This window comes from Naegleria fowleri (genome assembly GCF_008403515.1).
Source record: "Naegleria fowleri strain ATCC 30894 chromosome Unknown tig22, whole genome shotgun sequence".
In the NCBI taxonomy this organism is placed as follows: Eukaryota; Heterolobosea; class Eutetramitea; order Acrasida; family Naegleriidae; genus Naegleria; species Naegleria fowleri.
This window is the reverse complement of record NW_025407954.1, coordinates 427,555-448,891: the sequence shown is the minus strand read 5'-3', so window position 1 is coordinate 448,891 and position 21,337 is coordinate 427,555. Positions and strand designations below refer to the sequence as shown.

At 35.4% G+C, this 21,337-nt stretch overlaps 9 protein-coding genes across 9 annotated transcripts; 5 read left to right on the top strand and 4 right to left on the bottom strand.

Moving 5' to 3' along the window:
* Nucleotides 1–333: 333 nt before the first annotated feature.
* Nucleotides 334–3,189, top strand: FDP41_001092 (uncharacterized protein; the record flags this gene model as incomplete). The annotated part of the gene is made up of 1 exon (XM_044701270.1): nucleotides 334–3,189. One exon carries the CDS (start codon nucleotides 334–336, stop codon nucleotides 3,187–3,189), a length of 2,856 nt encoding a protein of 951 aa, XP_044564652.1.
* A 138-nt stretch (nucleotides 3,190–3,327) lies between these two features.
* On the bottom strand, nucleotides 3,328–6,039 carry FDP41_001091 (uncharacterized protein; the record flags this gene model as incomplete). The annotated part of the gene is made up of 1 exon (XM_044701259.1): nucleotides 3,328–6,039. One exon carries the CDS (start codon nucleotides 6,037–6,039, stop codon nucleotides 3,328–3,330), a length of 2,712 nt encoding a protein of 903 aa, XP_044564651.1.
* Nucleotides 6,040–6,401: 362 nt separating this feature from the next.
* On the top strand, nucleotides 6,402–6,740 carry FDP41_001090 (uncharacterized protein; the record flags this gene model as incomplete). Its single annotated transcript, XM_044701248.1, has 1 exon — nucleotides 6,402–6,740. One exon carries the CDS (start codon nucleotides 6,402–6,404, stop codon nucleotides 6,738–6,740), a length of 339 nt encoding a protein of 112 aa, XP_044564650.1.
* A 48-nt stretch (nucleotides 6,741–6,788) lies between these two features.
* Nucleotides 6,789–8,616, bottom strand: FDP41_001089 (uncharacterized protein; the record flags this gene model as incomplete). The annotated part of the gene is made up of 4 exons (XM_044701236.1): nucleotides 6,789–7,536; nucleotides 7,579–7,729; nucleotides 7,997–8,206; nucleotides 8,280–8,616. 4 exons carry the CDS (start codon nucleotides 8,614–8,616, stop codon nucleotides 6,789–6,791), a joined length of 1,446 nt encoding a protein of 481 aa, XP_044564649.1.
* A 561-nt stretch (nucleotides 8,617–9,177) lies between these two features.
* Nucleotides 9,178–10,148, top strand: FDP41_001088 (uncharacterized protein; the record flags this gene model as incomplete). The annotated part of the gene is made up of 2 exons (XM_044701225.1): nucleotides 9,178–9,382; nucleotides 9,724–10,148. 2 exons carry the CDS (start codon nucleotides 9,178–9,180, stop codon nucleotides 10,146–10,148), a joined length of 630 nt encoding a protein of 209 aa, XP_044564648.1.
* Nucleotides 10,149–10,663: 515 nt separating this feature from the next.
* FDP41_001087 (uncharacterized protein) lies at nucleotides 10,664–11,452 on the bottom strand (the record flags this gene model as incomplete). The annotated part of the gene is made up of 2 exons (XM_044701214.1): nucleotides 10,664–10,793; nucleotides 11,028–11,452. 2 exons carry the CDS (start codon nucleotides 11,450–11,452, stop codon nucleotides 10,664–10,666), a joined length of 555 nt encoding a protein of 184 aa, XP_044564647.1.
* Nucleotides 11,453–11,927: 475 nt separating this feature from the next.
* Nucleotides 11,928–14,476, top strand: FDP41_001086 (uncharacterized protein; the record flags this gene model as incomplete). The annotated part of the gene is made up of 2 exons (XM_044701203.1): nucleotides 11,928–13,270; nucleotides 13,546–14,476. The coding sequence occupies 2 exons, from the start codon at nucleotides 11,928–11,930 to the stop codon at nucleotides 14,474–14,476; spliced, it is 2,274 nt and encodes a 757-aa protein (XP_044564646.1).
* A 198-nt stretch (nucleotides 14,477–14,674) lies between these two features.
* Nucleotides 14,675–17,002, bottom strand: FDP41_001085 (uncharacterized protein; the record flags this gene model as incomplete). Its single annotated transcript, XM_044701192.1, has 1 exon — nucleotides 14,675–17,002. The coding sequence occupies one exon, from the start codon at nucleotides 17,000–17,002 to the stop codon at nucleotides 14,675–14,677; it is 2,328 nt and encodes a 775-aa protein (XP_044564645.1).
* A 669-nt stretch (nucleotides 17,003–17,671) lies between these two features.
* On the top strand, nucleotides 17,672–21,244 carry FDP41_001084 (uncharacterized protein; the record flags this gene model as incomplete). The annotated part of the gene is made up of 2 exons (XM_044701181.1): nucleotides 17,672–18,338; nucleotides 18,612–21,244. 2 exons carry the CDS (start codon nucleotides 17,672–17,674, stop codon nucleotides 21,242–21,244), a joined length of 3,300 nt encoding a protein of 1,099 aa, XP_044564644.1.
* Between the last annotated feature and the right edge of the window lie 93 nt (nucleotides 21,245–21,337).

Here is a 21,337-nt window from a genome sequence, read left to right as displayed (position 1 = left end):
CAAATCCATTTATCCATAAATTCCAGATATGAGCAAAAAGAATATTTCCTTCCTGAATAATCCAGCGAATATTCGAGATGTTGTGTCCAAGGACACAGCCACACAACAAAACATCCCTCTTGCCATGAACGAGTCTTTCCGGAACTCTTTTGGCAAACCACAAAATTGGAACAACCAATCTGATTTTAATCCCTCGCGATAAAATTAATCCAAAAAAACGTCCTTGCGATAGCGAAACTCCCAACCGCATTCCTCCTCCAGCACGGACAAGTTGTTTGAACTTTGGACACAAAGATCCTTTCACACTGTCATCAGAGAGAACAGAAAATCATTATGAACCCTCATCAGCATCAGCATAATCATCCTCATCCTTTTGCACCAAACTATTCAAAATCGTACCCTTCCGGTTTTTCTCATCAATATTATCATCACAATGTAAATCCTGAAGGTGGGAGTATGGCAACAAGCACCACAAATCCTCCTCATCATCATCATCAACTCCATCCAAGTGCAAATACAACTCCATCCGCAAGTTTGTTATCGAATTACTCTTCATCCACCGCAATGTACGTTCCCACTTCCAATACCAACAACAACAATAATAATAACAATAACAACAACAACACTAACGGAGGATATCATTTTGCAGCTGCTTCGATATCCGTGCCAACAAATCATGAAGGTAGATCAAATAATAATAGTAGCCCTTTACCTCGCTCATCACCAACGACGTATTATCATCAACATCATATGGGAGCAACAACCACTCAACAACAACACTCATCCTCGCAAAACAACAATATCTATCACACCAATAGCTTAGGAACTAACATCAACAACAATACTACTAGTGCGCCTAATAATAACAATAATAGTAGCATCTATCAGCATCAGTCCTTTGGAAGATCACAAGGCTTCGATCAAGCAGCATTGCATCCATATACTTCACCTTCCGTACTTCCATCATCATCCTTCAATTACTACAGTACAAATAGTAGTGGTCATGGAGAGGTAATAACGACTAGCAACAATAACAACAATAACAACATCACCACTCAAAATCAATTTTCAAACAAGACATTTGCAAATAGTGGTGGATCTAATTCTCAATTACAATATAATCAACCAACCATTAATACCTCTTCATCCAACGTTGCATCAAGGAAATCTTCTTTATCATCATCAACGCAGAATCCTTCTCCCACAAAATTCATCCAAATGCAAATACCTGGTAGTGCGACAACCCAAAAAGAATCCTCTCCGAACTTGCTTAAGAGGACTTCTCCCTCTTCAGCCTCTAAAAACGTTGTACAACCATCTTCGCAACAAAGTGATCATGTCGATTCGATGGAAAGTGGTGGCGATGAAGATGATGTTTCTGCATCCTCTCCTCGTAGTTCAAATGGAACTGGTAGACGCACTAAAAAGAGCACCCGAGCTTGTGAAGCTTGTCGAAAGCATCATAGAAAGTGTGACGGTTCCTCTCCTTGCAAAACTTGTGTGGGCAAAGGAATTGAATGTATTTACACGGAACGAAAAAAGAGAGGCCCTAAAAACGAGGCCTCCAAACTTCTTAAAAAAGAAATTGAGGAGCTAAGAGAGCAACTCCTTCAAACACTTGAACAGCAGAAAGTATGGGAGCAACGATATAACGAGTTACTAAGGTCAGCTTCAGTGGGGCAGGTTCAAGGCGCCACCTTTGTGCCCACAAACCATGAACAACCTGTTTGTGCAGCCACAAATTCACAGCCCTTTATTCTGCCATCCTCTAACAATGCAACTTCAAACCCAACTCAACATGTTGTCATTAATAATCTGTCTCAACCACTAACAGTAGAGAATAATTCTCAGCATTTCCCTCAGACATTCAACCCTTCCATGCCCAACTTTTCAGATCAGCAACAACAATATCATCAATTCCAAGAACTAATCTGGAGTAACAACCCATGCACAAGTACAGCCAATTCTAAATCAGTTCAAATGTATTCCACTGCAGCTTCATTTGAAGATGTCATGAACAAAAAGAGAAAATACGAAGCCGAAACAACAAACATTGAAGAAAATTCAACCAAGAAAGTCAAGAAAACTGGGAATGTTGACACAACAATTGAAGAATTGGATCTAACAAAAAAGAAAGCAGTGAGTCCAATGCGTTGTGAGGGACAACATTTCGCCTTATGCTCTATGGTTACCCGTTTTGTTAATGTTTGGGACAAGTTTGTCCATCCATTTCATTCTCTATTACCAATGAAGTGGCAGTCAGCCATGCCCGATCTTTTATTTGACATTATTCGAAATGATGGACACCATTCCGAAAACTCTTTATTTATGTATAGCTTGCTTTGCAACTCTGCTAGATCAATTGGTGACGTTTCACTGAGTAGAGATCTTCATCAAAGGGCTGTGCAGTTATTACCACTTCATTCCGAAAGCAGTGATCCACGAGTTGGGTTTTCTTTAGTGTTACTCGGGTATTATTGCATGTCTGTAGGTTCACTTAAAAAAGCACTTGATTATTCCAAGAATGCTCTACGTGTTGCATATGCATCAGAAAGACCTCCTGAAAATCTAATCATGAACGCATATCTCGCAATTGGGTCAATATCTGATGACTATGAAGAGAGAAAGAAAAACTTCAAGCAGCTTGCAAGTACAGGTGCTGTTTGTGATGTCTTGCTGGGTGTGTCTGGGGAAGTCCAAAATGAAATCACTCATGGTGGAAACGTCAGTTACAAGGATCTAATTGCAAGAATGACAGATCTTCTTGTCTTGAAGAATTTATCTTCTGCTAACGTTTCGCTTATGCATGAGGTTGGAGTTTATGGTATTTTAGTATTGTGTTTACACAAGGCCTGTTACAGAGATTTGGCAATTAATTATGGAAGAAAATTATTAGAGCTTTCTAAAGATGCAAACTTTAAGCATTGTTGTATTGGTACCACATCCACTGCCATTGCTCAAGCTGCTAGCATGTTCTTGGACTTTGAATGCTATCCTGAATTTTATGAATGCATGACGATTATGGATGAACTGTCCATGCGCTTTGAATTGGCTGGAATGATGAAAGCCAATGTTCAAGAAAGATTTTCAGTGCTGAGTAATCAGCTTGCCCTTAGCTCAAGTGGTAGTAGCAACTCTTCTCTTAGTCCAGGAAATATGATTGGAAATTTCTTTGAATCCTATTATTAAACTAACTTTTTAATTTGATCAGAAGAACACTTTAATCTTTCATTGTTAAGAAGAAAAAATTCATTCCTGATTCAAAATTCAAACCACACAGTTTTGAACGGGCACAAGATCTCAGCGAAGAAACATTGTGAATGCTTACTACAAGAATGCATTCTCTGAGAATATTCCTCTGAAAATCACGCCAAAGGATGCTCTGTCCGTCAACTTTTGTTTCAACTCCTTGTTTAAGTGATCACAGTTCTTAATTTTAAGATAATGAAGTGTAGTGTTCTTTGTAAGACTATCAATGGTTGCGTCTGTTAGTGGAATGCTAATTACACTGAGTTGCTTCAATGTTTTGTTTTCTTCTCCAATAATTCTTACTACTTCCTCTCCTCTAAGAGCGTCAATGCTGATATAAATAAGTGTCGTATTATATCTCAACAGCTTTAACGACTCGTCCGTGATATTGTTCATTTTCACTTTGAGTTTTCTGATTTGTTTGTTGGATAGAAGTGCTTTGGCTCCAATGTCACTAATGTTACACATTGTCAATCCAAGTTTAACTAGCGAGGGAGGAAGATTGCGTAGCAAAAACATAACTCCAGAATCACCAATAGCCTCGTTTTCATCTAGCTTCAAATGGCGAAGACATTTGTGATTTCTCAATGCAGCAGCTAATTCAGTGTGGTTGTGTTTACAAGCAATCCTGGTTTGTTTAACCTTAAGAGCCTTCAAGTTGACACCTTGTTTTAACATGAGAGCTAAATAGGAATCATTAGCCTCTTGAAATCCATCTAATTCTAGAAATGTCAAGCTAGAAAGGCAAAAAGCCTTACAAGTTTCAAAGTTAAGAGAGCAATAGTCGCTAAAACCATCAATAACAAACTTTTGAAGACTTTTTAGCATGTTAAAATTGGTAAAACCTGTAGTATTCATATGAAAGGAGTCACATCCTCCAATGATTAGGTTCTGTAGCAAATCCATTCGTTCAGATATAAGTTGAATATCCTTATTCTCAAGGTTAATGTCTGAAAATATCAGTTCTCTGATTGATCGACTGCTAGAAATAGATTCTGCTACCTTCTCTCTGTTAGGAGCAATGAAACAGTTAGTAAGTGAGAGCTTTTTCAATGAAGTATTATTTCTAAATGCTTCACACGAGACATTATCATCAGAAAACTGAAACCCAAACAAGGCAATCTTTTTAAGTGATTTCGATTGAAGCAAATCTTTCATATTGAGTTCATAGTATCCAGAGGTGCATTCGAGGTGCAATTGTTGAAGATGCTTATGAGCAGCTAGGCCTTTCACACAAATGTTGTATTCCACAACATGTTCTCGTGAGAAGGAGTGTTTAAGAATTTGAAGCTTGGGAAAACTGGTACATGCGTACAAAAGAGAAACAGCATCAGTTGCCGTTTCCAGAAGATTTAAATAAGTTAAATTGGGATAAGGGTAGGCACCATGCATTTGTTCAATGGTGGGTAAGTACTGTTTAAAACCAGCAGCAGAGAAGTTGTGGTTCTTACTGAAATCAAGTATTTTCAAGCTGTTGTGTTTGAGGGTTTCCATTCCTTGTTTTGCCACTCCAAAACATTTCATTTCTTCACCACTCAGGTTGCAATCAGAAAATTTGAGAGAAATAAATTTTCTGCTTCTAAATATTAAATACTCAAGATTGTCAGTAAAACGAATGGATTCTAAGGGACAGTGTGTGGAGGATGAATTGGTCAAATGGTGAATAGGAGATTGAAAGGATGTGGATGACCCTTGAATCGTGTGATTATAGCTGCTATCACTTTCAGAGTGATCTTCAAAGTGATGATGGGCAGGGTCTTGACAATGAGTTGTAAAGTCCAAGCAAGGAAACAATAAATGGATTGTTCTTGTAGAATCATGAGAGAAATAGCCAAACAGTATTTTCATCAAGTGTGCTCCTAGTTGGCGAGAATGTTCGAACTTTGACATATCAAATGGTTGAGGCAATTCTTTGAACTCTACGTATTGAAGAATGGGTAGCTCAACAAAATGTAAAATCAACAACTTGATACAGTAGGGAAGACTTTTAACAAGATGACCCAAAGTGGTGAGTTTTAGTTTTTTGTTAGATCTCTCCATACTGCTTGGACTGTCACAATTCGATCGAGAGGAGGGAGGCGTGGAATTGATCACTGATTGAGAGGATGAAGTTTGAGAAGAGGATGGTACATTGGAACACCCAAAGAGTGAGCCAGAGTCGGTTAATGGAGTAGAAGAGGTGGTGGTACAAGAGGTTGTTAAAGTGTGGTTATTGGAAGTAAGTGATACATGAGAGTGGCAGTGGTTGTGATTCTTCGTTGGTGGAATGGTTGATGATGTGTTACTTGTAGAATTGCCTAATGAGGAAAGAGTAATAGTATTGCTCATCTGGAGAAGAGACAAAGCAGTTGTTGAAGGTACGGTTACAGATATGGTCACCTGGTAAGGGTTTCTGATCAGTGAAGAGGGAAGTATTGTTGTTGGTGATGGGCACTTTGGATGATGCACACTGCTACTACATCCATTGCTACCATCAAAAAGAGTCGTTGAGAGAGAGGAGGATTTCATGATCTGCCTCAAAACGGATTGATATTGTTGCTGGAAAAGGGATGGGTTGACCAGAAAATCATTTAAAAGTCTAGCACCGGTAGCAATAGGGTCATTGTTATTTTCCAGTAACCTGTTATTGTTGTTATTACTCTCCGTAGATAGGCTGTTCTCGGCAATGCTGTTGTTAGTACTCGGTGTTGCATTGTTGCTCATCGGCGATGAAGACGATGCAGGCGGATAGGAATGGCTGGCTCTTTCTCCAAGATTTCCTCCAACAAAATGTTCAAAACTTCTCTTCATTTCTGAATACAATGTATTGATTGCTGAAGAGATTCAAAGAGAAGTTGATAATTCACGATGAAATAAAGAGCCCGCACAGGTTTGAATGGAAACCGTTGCAAAAAATTGGTGAGGTTCGGACAGAATTTTTTTCTGATTGGTACCGACTCGCATTGGCAAAGCTTTTTGTTTGGGTGGTGCATTCGAGGTCGCACCTGAGAGGTTTGATGTACATTCTTTAGTGTCTGATTCTGTGACAAAGGGAACAGATGATGGAGCAGGTGGAGGGTTGTGGAAGGTGGAACAAACGTTTTGGGAAACAGGCAACTCAGTTTGAAGAGTTGACTCTGAGGGTCTTTGGTTCTAAGAATAACGCAAAAATAATGCCTCTCACCACCCTTCGACAAATCATTTCTGGATGCTTTACTCTTTTTACAACAGGAAATCCAACATTCTATGGGCATATCACTTTTGGAGTTATTGGAGTCTATTCCATGCATCTAGCATACAAAGGGCTTAAGAATATTTATTTAAAGGTCTCGGACCGCTTGGAGGAAGCAGATAAATTGGAGAAAGAGAAGCTTTCAATCGCTCAAGCAGTTACTCCATACAGATTTCCGAGCAGTACCAGACCTCCCATGATAAACGCCCCTTTTCTTGAACAACAAGCCAAGAAAATGATTTTACAGCAACAACAAAGCAAACCATCATCATCGGAATAATTCATCAAAGAGAAAATTTAGAATATTATTATTTTACTACACAATGCTTCAAGGCTTTCTTGTCATGATGGTATGAATTTTCCAAAGTATTGAAATGGTCGAATTTTCAGATTCTATTTGGAATGCCTTCATCAAGTCCAATTTGAAATTTTCGAGAAGCTTCATCTTGGCCTCTTGTCCATTCTTCTTTCCGTAGAGCTCAATGGCTGACCAAGTGCTAACATAAGAAATGTATGCAATTAAGGGCATTTGCTTTCGATAATCAATCACTGTTCTTTTGTGATGTTGTTTGAATGGCATTTCCTTTTCAATGGTTTGATACATGTCATCCACATGCTTTCTTCTCTCTGGCCAATATCCTCCATTCCACATTATTTCTTGATAGAATTGATTTAATACCTTTGTTGCTTGCTCGCCATTCTCTCCTTCAAAGGTATTCAAAGTGTAGGTCCATGCAGCAAACAAACCATCAGATTTTAATAATTTTTCGACTTGCTGAAAGAATACAGGAAAGTTAAACCAATGGAGTGACTGAGCTACAATAATTAAATCAAATTGATTTTGAAAGGACTCTATGTTCTGATTGAGTAGAAGTGGATCGACACTGTTTTCCTTCTCAATGGTTTCAATCAGATTTTCATCATTGCCAACCAAGAATCGATAAATGTCAGCTGCTTGACTGGAAGACTGTTTTTGTTTGGCTTGTTTGATTTGACCTTCACTCGGATCAATGCCAATGATCAATTGTGCATTCTTTCTTAAAACATCATTCAGTGCGGCTTGTCCTGAACCACATCTACACAGATAAGCAACAATAAAAACTGTGAAATAAACCTACCCAACATCGAGAATGAACAATTTTCTATCATTTGATTTTCCAACAGACTCCTCTTTCAGAATAGAATCGAAGAGTTCTTGTGGATAATCAGGCCGATATTGCGCATAAAGTTCCGTATGTTTTTCTCCTTTGAAGAGATCAGTATTAGCCACTGTTGTTGTTTTTGTGTTAATCATTCGATAATGATGTTTCAGGTGCGAGGCGAAATGGTTTGTGCGTTTGGAGAGAAGATAAATTAATGATCGGGATTTTTGTTTTGAAAACATAGCAATTTATCTTTTTGATTGAAACAATTTTTCTCAATAAATATTGATTGATCAATTAGATCTACTCGGAATATCCTCCATTCCTCAGCTCGGGTGCCTGGACAATTATTGCTTCTTATTTGATTTACAATTCACATGTCCACATGATTTACATGTACGAACTTGTTCACTTCCGTTATATTTCTCAATAACAGGAACCAACTGTTTCCCCAAATCATAGCAATAAAATGTTTCCTCATACACAATGGCATGACAATTTTCACAATACCATCTTAAAGCATCAAGACTATCTTTTGGACGCTCCATCTCAATAACTAATCCAACTGTGTTTTCAAATCTTTGAGGACTGTGAGGAATTCCACCTGTCCAAAGTGAGATCATCCGAGAAGAGATGGATCCGTATATTTCCTTCAAGATCAACAACAAAGAACCTACCAGGCAAGACAAACATTTCTCCTTCCTTGATAGGAATGTCTTTAAATTCATTGCCATTCAACACCACTTTCAAAATCATGTCTCCCTTCATTTGATAGAAGAACTCTTCAGTAGTATTGTAATGATAATCCGTTCTTTGATTTGGTCCTCCAACCACCATCACTTTGAATTGGCCCTTATCAAAGAGCATTTTGTTAGAAACGGGAGGAGTTAATTGGCTCTGATTTTCAGTAAGCCATCCAGCAAAGTTTATTTTGGCATGATCGGGAATGGGAAATGAAGTGAAGGTGGACTGTGATGATGATGGCAATGATTCGGGATTGGATGATGTTTGCATTTTTTTGCCTTTTTTAGCTCATTTGACAGTTGCAAAGGCTTTTCAGTGTTTCTTTCTGAGAGTTTCATTCAAATGTAGTCGAAATATAACAGAAGAAATTGCAAGAGTATTATATCGACTTTGAGAATTGCAAGCAGGTACAGGCTCATTCAAAGAACCAATTTTGAGTTCATCCATTGGCATAGAAGTGTTTCTTCTTCACCAATTTTCAAATTGTTCAAGTTTTAGTGTTCAAAAGGTCTTTTTCAGAAGGATCTCGTGTTTCCTTTCCTTACAAAAGACGAATAAGAAGGTCTTATTACTCCCATGTGTTGGGATATTACACTCTAATTGAATGAGCAATCGATTTAGGAACCAGCTGAGAATTACAAAGTCCATGAGTTTGAATATATATCCTTTAAAAGGATACTTTCAATCCAGAACGCAGTAGAATTTTCAAGGGGCATCTCCTTTTCGAAGCCATTTTCAACCTTCCATCGAAGTTTCCCAAACAAACCCTGAAAAACTGATTCCAATGTGAAGATGACACATTCTAGTCAACCAAAGATTTTTGATGAAAAAATGTCTGATTTGGAACAAGCTTTCAATGCTGAGACTCATTACATTCCTGCTACATCCCGATCGGGTGGTTCAAACGAAGTTGTACCACCTCAACCAACAACAACAACAAACACTGGTGGTGTTCATCATTCCATGTTTGGATCTGATCGATTGAAACAATGGAAAATTGCTTGCACTGTGACTTCCTTGTTGGTCACTATTTTAGGTAGGTGTCAGGTGAGAACAAAATGAATGATAACCATGTGTTTGATGAATTATTTGATTGTGAAAATATAAAATGGTATTTCATTATTCATAATATGATATGGATAACAATGTGTTATTGGTGCCAATGATGAAAATGTCTCATGGACCTCATCCAATTTAACCATTATAATAATCGTGTGTGTGTGTGATTTTCAATAACAACACAACAAACGATTTTTCAACTTTCGGAACTAAACTGCCACCTGTCACACCGGTGTAATGATCCATACTACCATCAATCAACAACATCAACAATTACCCAAACAATTACTTTCACACATGTCATACGCATTTTCTCAGGTGGTATTCTCACTCTTCATCATTTCATTGCCATGATCGTTTGGTATGCAAAAGAAGTGAAAATATTTGGTACTTCCAATCTCTTTCTCATTCCAATGAATATTATTGTTGTACTAATTGGTTTGTCAGGTCTATTTGGAGTCCTAAAAGACAATTTGGAAGCACTTAGAATTCATGCTTATGGATGTGTCTTTGGTTCCATCTTTTTCTTCTTTGTGTACATGATTCATCAATTGCCAAGTTGGTTTACTGGTTTCTCTTCATTGTATTATGATGGTGCAATTTCATTGGTGTTTTATGTGTTGAATATTCCAATTGGAATTATTGTCTCTGTTGTTGCTCAGGTCTATATGAGATGTTTTGAGAATGCAATGCAATCTGATCAGAAAACAAGATTACCATCCTCTGGAATGGGTCATTTCTAAATGAACATTGAAATGATGATTCAATCACTCTTGTTTTATTTATGAGAGAGATGCATCACCACTAGCTAGTGGTGTGTGATTGTATAAAAACACACATTCTAGAAGAGTCAACCAATCAGAGAGAATAAATATGAATTTTGAATTCACATGTTCGGTGCGTGGCATTGATAATCTCAAAACAAAGATGATCGAATATGGTGAGTGATGGCCAAAACAGAGATGATCGAATATGGTGAGTGATGGCATTGAAAAGATTAAATTAAATATGGTGAACCAGAATGTCAATAGTTAATTAAAATTAAAATAATAAATTAAAATTTAAACCTATTAAAACTATCTATTTTGAAAGATTGATCGAAAATAATAATACTGTATTTATAATTAGATAAATATTATTACAATAGAGTCATTCTAATAGAATACCAAGTGATTGTCATGATTGGATCAATATTAATAATAATAAGGTGTAAATATCATCAGTCATGATTGGATCAATCAGAATGTAAACATTGTCCTCAAATAAGTCCAGTAATTTTCTGAGATGGTTCACGTCTAATGGATGCAACCAAATAAAGAATTGCTGCCATGACCATTGGAACACCACAAATGGCAGTCTGAACACAAAAGAAACAGTACACAGAGGCTCTGATTATAAAAGATTCCATTCAAGATTCGTTGATCACATTCATAGATACAGAAATTATCAAGATTATTTGATCATTTCATTATATATTGAGTATGTAAATATTATTGATATATTTCAAATACGAAAATTCGTCATCATTTCCATTCAATTCCATTTCACACATTCACACATTCACAATTTCATCCTTTTTCACACACACACACACCGCGATTCACATCAATGATGATACTTACACAGCACAAAATACACATTGTACAGGATTATAATTAAAAGCACTCAATACCATACACGCTGGTCTTGGCCATCCTTTTGGTTCCAACACAGCATCCACACTTTTATCTACTTTTGTAAATTCACTGATAAAGTGCCAAATATATAAAAATATCGATAACAAGATACAATAAATTCCAGGAGCCAATGCCCATGGAATACTTTTAGAGTAATCTTGAGCCATCGCACAAGCAACAATTCCCAAAATAAATAAAATATAAATATTTCCATTGACCATATTTCTAGCAAATGGAGCGAATTGAAGTCCTTTTGTGAGAGATTTGTTGATGGATTCGGGTGCTTTGTATTTTGTTATTTTCTTTTGTGGTTGTTGTTGTTGGCCACTGTTGGCTACATCGATGGTGACTGTACCGCCTGTTGATGACATTTTTTTTAATGTTGAAACTGGATCACTGACATTTGACAGCCCCTCGCTGCCATTGGTCAGTCCAAATCAGTTGATATTTCTTGAAAATGAACAAAAGAACCAAAAATTTCCAACCTTTTCGTGTTTAACATTACATCAACTAATTTCAAAAGCTTCACACACACCAAACTCGTCTTTATGAATCCATCAACAACAACAACAACAACGAATGCAACATACGAGTTTCAAGTTAATTGCTATTCATTATTGGAACCGACCTCCCCAATACAGGTATTTCTCTTTTTTTGACTCCACAGTCAATGTTCAGCACAAATCTTAGAAAGGCTCTCTTTCTGATGAGTGTGCTGATAATAATAACTGTATCAGCATTCTCAACTTTTAACGAATTCAAATGTGTGACATCCAAGGATTCACACTCCAAAGAGGGAAGAAAGATTTTTCAGGACTTTTCGTGAATCAACAACAACAACAAAAAATGGAATCACAACAAGAACAAGTGACACTAGAATATCCTTCCATCACCATGACAAACACATCTACTATTAGTAATAAAACCACCACCACCACTTTGACCACTCCTCTCTCATCAACGGAAGAGAATCCTTTTATAGAAAGCATTCTCCATCAAGAACAACATCAACCACCACACGTCATCACCACATCCATCACCAACTCCACCATCGAATCTTCCTCACATCATCAAGGAGGTCATTGCAGTGTTGCTACTATGTCTACTACTACTACTACTACTACTACTCTAAATATTCCATCATCATCATCATCAACAACAACAACTTGTCATTCAAGTCCATTGCCATTTACTTCCCATCGGAATGACATTGCTGGTGATGAATTTGATTCAAGAAGAAACAAATTATTCGAACCATTCATGAAAGACACACATGGTTCGACCATTCAAGACGACATTATGAATGATTACAAAAATCTCTATTTGAAAGAATTCGAGAAAAACAAAATACTTCAAGTGCAATTGAATATCATGCAAATGGAAAGACAAGATGAAATTAGAATTATTAATGAAATTGAAAATGATGGAAGAAATTTACAATCATGCATTAAGAAATTAAAACAAATTCATAAGTCAGATAGCACTGCAAGTGTTCTTGAACATTTAAAAAGAGATGAATTTCTATTATTTGAAAATGAAATGAATCGAATCTTACAACCATTGAATGATTTGAATCGAAGAATTCACCTTTTAGAATTGCATTCTCAATCCATTTACAGTGAAACCACTAATTGTCCCAAATGTCTCGAATTACAACACAAATCAGCAACAATTATTCAAAAAGCCTTTCGAAGTTATCGATTGAAAAAGAGAATGAGACTTCTCCTTCCACAATATGACATGATTACACAAAGAAATTCACTCATTTCTGAGATTGTTCACACCGAAGAGACTTATGTGAAATCTCTCGAATTAATTCAACGACTCTATATCGATCCACTCAAAAATGCAGAATCTGATTCCAAAAGATTTAATTTATGCATGTTGGATATTCAAACTATTTTCAATAACTTGTCTACCATCTTGTCCATGCACAAAATATTTCTCATGAATCTAAAACAACGACTCGAACAATGGCCTAAAGTGTATATTGGTGAAAGTTTTTTGAATCAATCCTTCTTTTTTCTATTCTATGTGGAATATGTGAATGGATATAGTCAATCTTCAACGACTTTGAGAGAATTACGACAAAAGAATCGAGAATTTCATAACTTTTTAAATGAAACGAAAAAGAATAAGGAATGTAAAGGACTCTCCATCGAGTCGTATCTTATTTTACCAATTCAAAGGTATGTAAAAACAACGCACTTGTTGTTTCAATAGATCTTTCCATTGTTCAAACATTTATTCATAATCATTATTATGATATGACAATCATATTACAATATTAATAATTAATATCTTGCAATAATTTTACATAATTTTACATGAACAAAAAATGATCATGAACACCAAAAATTATGAACAACAACATGTGATCCACTAATATTCCATAAAATGATACCATTCCAATTATTGTTAAAACAACACACCTTGTTGGATTACTCAATGTGACACACTTTAGACTTCCCAGATACAAACTACTCCTTAAGGGTGTTCTGAAAAACACTCTCCCAGATCACAATGATTATTCCAATCTCAAATCAGCTTACAGAAGAATCAGTGCTGTCAATGCTGCAATCAATTCAAAGAAAAAGGAACATGAAAGTTATTCCATAATTAACAAAATGTTCAACGAAATGAAAATATTTTCTGTTGAACAGGATTATCATTATGTGAAACACAAACTACTCAAAGTAGATGTTTCAGAGAGTTATGAAAGCAAATTGAAAACATTTTTCATTCGAGAAGGATTTGCCAATTACATTGCAACAGACATTCAAAAACCAAAGAAAATTCAATGTTTTCTCTTTGACAAATTTCTCATTTTGGTTGGAATTGAAAAGAAAGTATTTACAACAAATCCAGTGTATCGATATTTACACACCATTACATTTTCTGAAGCAACTTATGTGTCACCAGAAAAGGGAGAACAAATATTTTCACAAAAACAACTCGATCCAGAATTGAATTATTTATTCATTGAACAAGACAATATCACTCATGTACTTTCTTTTGAAAAGGAATCTCTCATTGCAAATACTCATCAAGATTGGGCGAAAAAGATTTACAAATTTTTACACAAAACAGAACACGATGAATCTTCAGAAAATGAAAAACAAAAAGAAATGATTGAAGTGTTGAAAATATGCGATGCCATGTTTCGTCACAAGTTCAGTAATGCCACATCCTCTTTTACCAAATTAGATTCACCCTTTGAAGAGACAAAGACTTTAATAAGGACATTTTCATTTCTTGGATCTAAGAAAGGGTCGAGTTCTGCTTTTTCTTCTTCCTCTTCGATATCACCTGTGAAGAATTGTGAGGATGATGATGATGAATCAGAGGTGAAAAAGTTTTTAGACAATATTTCAGTGAATTCATCACATTTTTGATCGAGAATATAGGACCTTCATTTTCATCAATAGATCATCACTCTTCTAAAGAACCGATATAAAAAATTCAAACTTTCTAAAGAATCAATCAACGGTAGCTGAACTGAATATCTACACTTACACCACGAATAGAGATCTAAAAAATAATGTTTGAGAATCAATGTTCTTTCTGAAAATTTTTGGGAAACATCGTGTTTTTTATTTTGTCTTTCTACTTCGTTCCAATTCCATCTCCAATTCTTCTTCCAAAATTTCAACAATTCTTCCAAAATCAGGTCTCACATTTGGATCTTCATCCCAACATTGAGTCATGAGAGAAACAATTTCTTTTGGAATATGACCTTCTGTGAATCGAGGTCCAGTCATATCAGGTCGCAATCCTTCATTGACCACTCTCGATGACAATTCATAAAATCCCAAACCAGGATACAATTGACCTCTCGTGAATAATTCCCACAAAACAATTCCATAAGAATAAACATCTGCCTTCTCAGTGTACATACTTCGTTTTAACACTTCAGGAGCACAAGTTTCAGCTGTTCCACAAACTGTCATTTGTTGTTGTGAATCTAAAATTCTACTCATTCCAAAATCAGCCACTTTGACAGACCAATTTTTATCGACCAATAAATTGGCACTCTTAAAATCTCTATGAACAATTGGAGGATTATTACTATGAAGATAGAGCATTCCACGAGCAGCATCTAGAGCCAATGAAATTGTTTTTCGAAGCGATAATTTGATTTTCTTATCTTTGAGAATATGTTGTAAATTTCCTCTTTCACAAAATTCAGTGACCATGTACAAGTGTGGCATTTGAACACAAACTCCTAAAAATTGTACCACATTGGGATGTCTTAATTTTGACATTAATTTGGATTCCTTAATAAAATCTTGTATCACTTCTTCACTTTCAACATGATGATTAATCATGAAACGTTTCACAGCTACGATTGCACCGAGCCATCGACCTTTATAGACCTCACTGAATGATCCACTTCCAATTTGTTCATCCAATGTTAATTCATCTGCTTTGATTGTACTTTTCAATTGATCGTATTCAAATAATTTTGGAGTATAGGTATAAGTAGAAGCTGAATCTTGTTGTTGTTGATCATCATCCATATCATCCAATAATTGTTGATTCAATTGAGAGGGTGTTTTACTTCTTCTTCTTCTTTTCACAATGCAATAGGAAATAATTCCTATCACAATGGCAAGAATGGAGAGAATCAAGACACCCATAATTGGAATGGCAATAATTAAAAATAATTCAAAAGGAGAAGTGGTTGGAAGAGAATTATTTTGAAGAAGAGAGGAACACTTTTTGTTGTCACACATCATCCGATCACTCAATGTTTTAAAATTAAAAGTAGATAAGGAGGTCATGAGTGCACTCGTTCCACTCCTGAATACATCTTCAGTTCTTTTCATTTCAAAATGTACAAGTCGTTCTCTCAGAGTGGTAATCAAAGAAGAAGTAGTGATTGAAGTTGTCATCAAAGAAGAAGTAGTAGAACGAGTGGTAGAAATTGAATTTGTTGAGGACTTGACAGTCACTAATTCTGAATCATTCATATTTTCACTCATGAATGATAATGACGCATCAGGTGAGAGATTGACCTTAAATGCAGAATCCATGGCTCGATATGAATTCAACATAAATTGTAAAATAGAAGTTCCTTCTTCAGCATTGGAATAAGAGGTTTTGACACACCAAAAAGTAAAAGTGACAAATGGATAGTACAAGGTGGAGGAAGTGGTGAAGGATTGTGCAATTTTGAGACTTTGTGAAAATATACTTGAGGAAGTGAGTGTCTTTGAATCGTATTTGGAAATGGTAGATTTGACATTTTCTAAATTTGGTGAAACTGTGACACCATTTAAAATAATGTTCACTAGAACTGTTCTTGATTTTTGAGCACTTGGTATGTTGTTGTAAACATTTAAACTTGTGTAACCAATTGAACCTTCCATTGAGTTGACATTTCGAATCATTTCTGTATTCGTTGAAATGTCAACGGATGTCACCAAATTTGGTAAATTCAAAACTTGTCTAAGGTTCAAAGTTGGTTTTGAATATATTTGATATTTCTTTTCAAATTCAGAGTTCATCGTTGCTAAATAATTCAAAACATTGAAACTTGTACCACTTGAACCCGAACGCGTCAACAACTTAATTTCCGTAAATGGTAATTGTGAAGCGAGTGATGGATTGTCATTCACAATTCTCGTGTCATTCCAATATCTTACTGTTCCATCATAAATTTTCACCAACGTATCGAGTGATAAATTCATTTGTGAAATGGCATTTGAATCTGTTGTTGTAAACTGTGAATTCACACAAAACACCAACACACCAAACATGTTCTGCACACAACTTGTACCATTAATAGGCAATGGTTGTGAATTTTCATAAACACCATTCGAAAATACTTGTGGAATATTCACATCACTCATGACCAAGTCAGTTGTCATTAATTTTTGAAACGCACTCATGGAATCTAATTGTTCATTGTATTCCATTGAATTTGGATGTGAATCATCATTGGTATAAATGTTTTTCAAATTTTGATTTGCAAATGTTGAAAATGTAGAACCAGAGGATCGCAGAACGACTTTTGCGTGTGTCAAAAATGTGAAAAAGTGCAAAAGAATGAAAAGGAATAATAAAGATTGAATGAAGAAAGAACGAAAGGATGATGATACATGGAATGTCTTTGAGTGGAGATGATGAATGTGTTTAAAGAATTTATATAAATGGGACATTCTCGGAGAAAGTCACACACAAGTGTTGACAGGAGTGTAGTGTGGTGTTGATAGTAATGGTAATGGTAATGGTGGTGGTGTTGACAGTAATGGTCTTGAAAGTGTGTGTGTGTGTATGTGTGGTTAATGTTGTTAACGTTGTTGGTGGTGGGTTCAAATTTGTGCGATTTTTTGTGATTGCCCGCCTTTCGTTATAATAAAAGATTTTAATCATCCTCATCCTCATCATCATGGTGTGTGAATCATTGGTTGTGAATGAGAAACTATTGAACAATCAATGAAATGGTAGTAGTACTCGTTCAAAAAGTGGATCCAACAATGCCAATGGAATGCAATGAAACTGGGAGTGAATCGACATTCGAGATGATGGACTCGATCTGTCACTCATCACCAAAAAAATAATTTAAAAAAAATAATTTAAAAAAAATGTCCTATGATGTATTACCTGGAAATATTCTTCTTCCAGCTCCCAAAGATTGGGATGAAAGTGAAGAAATCAATCGAAAATATCTTCGTCTCTTAACTGCGAGTGCATTCCGAAAAAAGACAACGTCATCTGTCAAGGACGATCATCGACGTCATGAGGACGATGAGACCAATCGTGACAATGATGATGAAATGAATGATGACGAAAAATCAAACACCACACTCTCAAAACTTTCTCAACGTTCTCATCTTCATGATTCTTCCATTGAGGATCCACTTCAATTACTTCACATGTATGATCCTTCGGTACTTTCCAAATATAGTTGGATGGCTGCCACTAGTCAAAATGGTGATGTGTTTGTAGAGAGTGATAAATTCAATCCAAGACTCTTTCTTGCCACTAAACATCATTCATTGAAATATGAAAATTTAGGGTTGGCTAAACGAAATTTAAAACAAACTGAAAATGAACTCAAAATGAAAATGATTATTCTCTCTGAAAAGAATATTCATAAATTTACTGAAGCAAAGAATGCCATCGATGCCTTGTGTTCCAATAGAGATGCTAAATTTAGAGATGGAAGTGTGAATCGATTGGATCAATCATTGATGAATGTTCAAGAAGATTCGGAACGATTATTTGAACCATTGATTCAAAGAAAGAAAGGTAAGTGTGATGAATGGAATGTGAATAAATAGGATGAATGGAATGTGAAATATGACCATGATATGGTAATGAATGGAATGTGAAACGAATGATGGTAATCAATGATATGACAATGATGATCAATGGTAATCAATGATATGAAATAATGATCGATGGTAATGAATATGGAATAATGATCAATGGAATAATCATACACTTGTTGTGAATATTGAATCATGATGAATTTTATACACTGATAATACAATAACCTTTGTTGTGAATATTGAATCATAGAATGTGAGGAAATCAAAGAAGTATTACATTTATTTAAAAAGACCAAATTTGTATTATATCTCCCAAGTAACATTAAGGAAAATATAAAAAAAGAAGAATACAAGAAGGTGGTACATGATTACAATCGTGCCAAATATTTCAAACAGAAATTTGGTCACTTTGAATTATTTCAACCCATTTTCAAAACGATTGAACAAGACATTTCACAATTAACTGAAATTCTATTCAAAAAGTTGAGTTTTAACACCAACACTGATATTGACAACTTGTTGAACAATCATGTCAATCGAATGTATACATCTTCATCAATGGTCAGTTCTTCTTCAGAAGACTCTTCAAATGATGCTCTTGGAATTGATGGTGGTCGGTATGTTGGTGTTGGTATGAGTAGTAGTGTTGGTGTTGGTGTTGGTATGAGTAGTAGTGTTGGTGTTGGTGTTGGTTGTTGTGAGGGTGGTGGTGGTCAATGTGGTGGTGATATTGAAGAGTCTTCCATCATTGGTTCTTCTTCTTCTTCTTCGACTGGTTCCTTCAAATTATTAAATGATTATCAAGAACGTATGATTGGATTTTTAAATAATTTGGAATCGAAACAAGATCCTGCATGGTACTATTTAGAGAAAATGCACACGTTCATTAAGGATACACTTCAACGTTGTTTAGATACTTATGAAAAGAATACTCGAGATATTTCAGATCTTATTGAACAAGAAGAACTCTTTGAAATGAATCACAATCATCCATCATTCATGAGTGAAGAGGATGACATTGCCTCAACTCAATGCTATACTTCCTTTTTTAGACAATTATTAGAAAGAAAAACAGTTGATTTGGTCATTGATTTGACAAATATTCTACTCAAAACAATTCCAGATTTTTGGCAACTTTCTCAAAATATTCTCATTGGAAAATATCTTCCAAAGAAAAAGAGAATTAAGAAAGAAAGTGAAAATGATGAAAAGGAAAAACAAATTGTTAATCTCATGAGAGATATTACATTGAAATATTCAGATATTGTAAATACTGCAATTGAAATGGTTGACAATCACTCTGCACACCAGAAATCACTCTCTCAATGTGTGTGTGAAATTATTCGATGCAACGAACAATTGAATCAATTGAAAATACCAAAAAAGTACATTTCACATTTCGATGAATTTACAGATCTCATGACCAGATACATGGTTCATGAAATTTGGAATCGAACCATTGGAGAAGTCTCAAGATTTTATGTTTTAGAAAAATGGAAACCCATTTCTGAAACTCTTACCATCACTGAATTACCACTCAAATTTCAAGATTTTATCATCAAAACACTCTCATTGTTGAGACCATTGGTGTCAAAAGGAAATGTTTTCAAACAAGATCTAGTCTCTGAAATTGAGAAACATTTCATGCAGTGTTTGAAAGTATTTGCTGATAATTATCATGAGCTTTCATTCAATGAAGAGGAACTTTCAAGAAAACAATCCATGAGTGGCAAATATCGATTCTCTGTTCATAATTTTAACAAAATTGAAGAAAGAGATTCTCGTCTTCTTCTCACTCTGAGTAATTGTTCACACACCAAGAATGTCATTTTGTATAATGTGTTGAGTGCATTTGTGGCAGGATTTAAATTACATCCTTCAGCAGTGACTCATCCATTCAGTAGTACTAGTTCGAATAATTCGAATAGTACTACTACTATGACTACTACTACTACTAAAATTACTACTACTACTACTGGGACTACTAGTACTACTTCTAAAATTAGTACTACTGGAAAACAAACATTCCATGATGATGATTCTTTTGACAATACGATACAAGAAGAAGAAGATGATGATTCTGACAAGAGTGAAGAAGCAAGATCCTCCAAAAATCTCTCTAAAAATCTTCTCTCAGAAATGGATTTGAGTTTTCGTGTGACCAGTAAGGATTTACAAACACATACCATGACTTTTATGAAACAAGATTCCATTCAACAAGTCTTTCATGTCTATGATACATTGATTGATTTATTGATCAATGATTTTGTGAGAAAGAAATCTCATGCATTTATGAAGAGAATTGAAAAGGGTTTAATTTTGAGTGGATACGACTGGAAACGTTCTCCCACACCCACCAGTGTTCGTTCCTATATTTTGGATTTATTATTAGAGTTGTCGATGGTGCATGCAAAGACTGAAAAGATTACTAGTGTGACCATTGGATCTGATTTTTACAAAACTGGAAGTATTTTCAATGACATGAATAGTTTGGATGTGAAACGAGAATTTACTTCAAAAATTTTCTCTCTTCTCACAGAGCGATTGGCAGAAATATTTCTCTATCATGCCAAGTCCATTGAGGAGATGGGAGAAAATGCAGCTCTTCAATTAGACATTGATGTCTCATTCTTGAGAAAGGCTTTGGAATCATTTGAGACCTCTCGAGCAAAGCAAATATTCAAAAAGCTCAACAAACATCTCTCTCAAGTGACACGCTTTTCTTCCAGTACGGAACAACTCAAAGCTTCGATCATTCATGATATGGCTGAGAAGACGTACACACAATTGGACTGTTTTAACATTCATGTGGAGAGTTCTCTAAATTTATTGTCTATTTCGACCTCTTTCAAGTTGCTCAATCGTTCTACTGCTCATGAGTAGTAAAGGTTAGAGTGGACATGTGTGTACACACTTTTTTGAATCCATTTACAAACCACCTCTGAACAAGACAATCATTGAAAAGCATATAAATAA